The sequence below is a fragment of the Halyomorpha halys genome, unplaced genomic scaffold (assembly GCF_000696795.3).
Source record: "Halyomorpha halys isolate HHAL.00 unplaced genomic scaffold, Hhal_1.1 Scaffold71.1, whole genome shotgun sequence".
NCBI lineage: Eukaryota > Metazoa > Arthropoda > Insecta > Hemiptera > Pentatomidae > Halyomorpha > Halyomorpha halys.
This window is the reverse complement of record NW_027107476.1, coordinates 361,513-366,340: the sequence shown is the minus strand read 5'-3', so window position 1 is coordinate 366,340 and position 4,828 is coordinate 361,513. Positions and strand designations below refer to the sequence as shown.

At 32.1% G+C, this 4,828-nt stretch overlaps 1 protein-coding gene across 1 annotated transcript in view; it reads right to left on the bottom strand.

The window, feature by feature from the left end:
* The window catches only part of LOC106692761 (mucin-2), a 69,777-nt gene extending 68,660 nt beyond the window's left edge, over positions 1-1,117 (bottom strand). The window contains exon 1 of the mRNA XM_067045829.1: positions 1,012-1,117. Coding sequence (XP_066901930.1) covers positions 1,012-1,117 — 106 coding nt within the window. The remainder of the gene's footprint in view (positions 1-1,011) is intronic.
* Between the last annotated feature and the right edge of the window lie 3,711 nt (positions 1,118-4,828).

Sequence of the window (4,828 nt, the reverse complement as noted above, 5' to 3'; positions counted from 1 at the left end):
TTCATATACACTTGAAAATCTTGGGAAGGAACCACCCATTGGTGGTACTTCAAACATTAATTTAAATTAGAAGGTCCCGTGGCCATCTTCTTTTCAGACGCCTTGGAGGATTATCAGGGATTGTTAAGGATGAAAGATTAAGAATTAATGGGTTAAAATGGTTAAGGAGTTTGGAATGATAAGACGCATATCTCTTTTGGGTCAAATCTGCAACGAATGGGATGTTAAGGTCTTTGTGATTATTAATTTTTAAATTTAGCTCTAACTATTTTTAAAATTAACGTAGTTTTCGTTAACTATTCAAATATTTATTTGACAATGACTTTAAATTAAATGACAAAATCACGACTCTCAATTTGCTAAGTATGCTTTATAGTTTCTTAACTAGAATATTATCGCTTAAGTTGTGCCTTTCGTCAATCCATACCTCCAAGTACAAGAAAATATTCATGTTTATTAAAAAATGAAAAAAATAATCGTGTCATTCTAGCGATATCTCGGAATAATGCTCGTAGTCAGAGAAAACTGCATATGTATCCTACAAACAATCGAAAGTTTATCAGAACGTTCCATTGATCCCTCTTTTTTTTTTTTTTTAAATGTATACAGAAATTATTGTTAATTTTTCCAACTTATGAGGTATCACAGCTTAAGTGACGATATGGTTCTATAATTTTCAGAGTACAATAATGAACACAGTAAGCAAATTACGTTTATCACTTATACTAATAAATCCGATTCTCGATTTTTTCCAAGTTTTTATTGATAGGGTGCTCTGAAAATAATAATTAGCAGATACAACAAAGATTTTCAAAAATAAACGTCATTCAGTCAGCCTCTAAAAGGACATTAATGTAACACTAATCTCTTAAATTTCAAATAAAAAAAATCGAAGTGTTCATTTAAAACTAAAGTATTGGGAAGATTGATTCAAAAAACCTTCTTAATATTTAAAAAAAAAAATAATAAATACTGCTGGTCAGATATTACCTTTAAATATGATTGACGTACCCTTGACTTTCCTCATACCCTCTTCAGCATCATCTGAAAAACTTAAGCGACTGCTTGATCTTTGGTGGAGCGATGCAGCCAAGTTGAAACACTGACTTTCTACCATGAAAAACCCAGGTTCCAATCCAGGAACCGTAACTAAACTGATCGAAATTTCCTTTTACTCGGAAATCAAGAGGATTTATCCTGGGAAGAACGTGGTTTTTCCACTAAGGCCTAACATGGGCACCTAATGGACTATTGCGAAACTGATTTGCTTATTTTAACTTAGCTGGGAAAAGTAAAACAAATCAATTGTCTGCCTAGCAGTTTAACAACTCATCGCATGATTTCTCTTCTTACCTTAGTTGTAGTACATAAGGACTTAAAACCCCCAAAACCTTAATAAACTTTTCAATATTTTCATTTCTATTTTATATTATATTATTCTTTCAATAATAATAATTTAAATTTTTTTCCTCCTCTCTTGTACACAATACTCTGCTTTAAATGCTATAAATTATTTCAATATTGGAGAGGGAATCTTTCGGTTTGGAAGAAAAACCAATTTTTTTTTTTTACTTATCAGCTTTAAAAAAAATAATAATAGGTGAATTTTTAATATTAACCAAACCATGTTTTAGAGAGGTACGAACAAAAATTAACAGTCATTAATATATGTATGTGTGTGTGTATACATACAACATAACGGTCTGAGTCAGCTGGCAGGGGGCCATATCAGCTAATCGAATGTTTATATAGAGAGGAACTTTGATTTAAAAAAAAAAAACACCATTTCATTTGACCTCGTTTGAGTATTTAGCCTAGTGGAGCGGTCCCTCCCCGTTCTTTTAACCCCCAACTAGCGGCTCCTGGGATAATATTGTTATCCCCGCCTTCAGAAGGGCCATGTGGGTTGTATATATATCTCTATTTAGGTTTTATATTTAAGTCTTTTATATATTGTAAATAAAATTTAGATGGTACAAAAAAAAAAAAAAAAAGCTCGTGTATGTTATTTCGCATTCCTTTTTTTTTTTTTTGTTGCACTGAAAATTACTTTGTAATTTCAGTGTCGAGCAGTTTCATTTTTAATGTTAATGAACTCATTTTGTATAATTATTAAGATTAATTTTGAATTATGAATTATTATTTTCAATTTTAATAATTTTTGTTCTTTTGATAACGAAACCAAAACTTTCCCATTTATGGTTTACAGATAATTAAATAATTAGTATTCGTGTTGTGTAGAGTGTTGTTATTTTTATGATCTCAAATTTCCTACATTCCATGCCTCCTGCTTATTTTAGCTCTAAGTCCAAATATTGAGATTAAATATTTAAAGTAATAATTGACTTTCATTTTACTCTATGTATTAATATTAATAATTTTGTACAGAAATTTAAAAATGTTAAATGATACAACTTTTCATAATAAAATGCATTAAAAGTGTTCTACGTTAAGTACGTTCGTTCTTACTATTATTCTTCTGTATGATCTTTTTCCAAATGACAGCTTTTAAATTGTCTTTGGAACTTCTTTGATGAACAGTAGCTAAGTAATTGAGACTTTATCCTGCGAATAAATGGTTTATCTGATTTCATTTCATCGCTTCTTGTTAGATTGTACTTGAAGATATGATTTATTACTTGAAGATGAATGATCATTTAATGAGTAGCGTTTAAACGACTTGTTTCTCTAACAGTTATTTTTCCCGCTTATTCCTTTAAAGTGCTGATCATCCGAACAAATCACGACAGTTCGGCGACTGTGATTGATCACTCTTTTACATTGTAAAAGAATGAAAGTAAATTTTCTGAAAGTAGCTTTCCCTTTTTACAAACAGATGTTCCAACGATTTATGAAGTGCTTTTCAATGGCTAGTCATCACCATTAATGAAGATGTTCCTCCAAGTATTTTGACGGAGATCTCATAACATTATGTTTAACGAATAATAAGTTACTGGTAATATATTAATAATATATACAAGTTACTATTTCTTATTTAATATTTTTTTCTTTTATTGCTACTGAGAATGGTGATCTTAGTCCACAAAATTTCTTACATTAATTGTTTGAGACAATTAAGATAGTCTGCGAGGGGTCGTCCAACCTTATCACTAAACAATTGTTCTCATAGTACAACAGTAGGTTACTACCCTATACTACTCATGGTCTCACATGTCCGATTGTATCTTGAATCTGTGATTCAAACCTTAGACCTCTCTGTTTGGCAGCAGGATCTCTTTTGCTAACATCTAAGCCCACTCGTCCAAATATATGGCCCCGTGCATAAAAATATATTATAACTAAAAATATGAAGTGAGGATCTAAAAAAAAGAAAAATTATGAAGTATGAAGGTATATCGGCTAACGTTTTGTGTAGGATATATTCATGTTTAAATAATTTCATTATTATTAATTATTTAGGTTTTAATAAATTAATATGTGCTCCTGCTACTTTAATATGATATATAAACATTTACATTCATGTTAAGCATTATTCAGTCATTTGCTTCTGGCGCATTAAGACTGGCTCGGCATTTTTCTTACTAACAGTGTTGGCCGAATGGCTGTGTATGTATTATTGTTTCGAAAGTTTCAATAAACCTTTTTTCGTAAATATTTAACTTCATTTACCGAGCTTGCATAGACTTTTTGATTTAGTTCACCCCAAACAAAAAATCCAGTGGTCAAATCTTGAGAGCATGATAATACATATCCCGACCCGTTCTGCAACTGCTGCTCTGGAAGAAAGGTGTCAAGTCTACCTTAATACTCAAGGTAATCACTTTTTAACAATATTTAGTCTTAATGTTAATGTTTAAATTTTATTAATAATGTAGTTGGAATAAGAACAAAGTTCTATAACATTTTAACTATGAACCGGGTGACGGTAGCAGCGTGATAACGCGCCTGTCTGCCAACCCAAAGGTTACTACATCGATTCCTCGGCCCTATCCGGGATTTTTTCAAGCATATAATTATACAATACTCACTCAAAACCTCCCCCCGGGCCTTTGTGAGGCCCGTTAGCTAATAGGTGGCATTTACAAAAATAGGCGTAGTGACAAACCCACCCTAAGAAAACCGCACGTTATGAGACGCGCGATATATTTCCTACGTTCATCGCGCGAGGCCTTGGACTTTTATGGTCTGTCGCATCAATAATAATAATTGATAACAATGAAAATATTTTATAAAAAAGCGTTAAAGGACATGCCTGCATAGGTATTTTATTTATTTTTTAATGATGCTTTCATTATTTTTTTATGATGCTTTTATTATTTTTATATGATTTTTTAATATATTTTTTAATGATATTTTCAATTAAATCATTTAACCTTGAAATATCCTGTGTATCTCTGCAATATCGACTGTCCATGTTATAGTTTTGAATCGTTAACCTATATACTGCTACTCCCAATTGATATTTCGGATTAAAATTTAATTTGATGGGTTTTCGTAATGTCTATATCTGTTTAGAAAGCGACGTTCATTGTGTTTGGTGTTACTCCATATAATGGGCTACTATAGTGTTGGCCAACTGAGCAATCGCAACGAACCCGAGACAGTTAATGATCAGTAATTAATCATGGTAATCGACTTTCTTCGAACGATCTGGATCGCAATATGTCCCCTGTAATTGCGCTGCTACTATTTCCTCTCTTGGCCTGGAGCTCTTTAATCGGGACTATTGGTCCCTGGCGCTGACATAAGTTGGCATTGTACGATTGGAAAACACTTGATGGATGAGTTGCAGGTTTCGCATTGTTAACGAGCTTGTTTGAACTGCACATGTGTCGTGTGGGTAGAATTAGCAGCGGGACTACTTTTA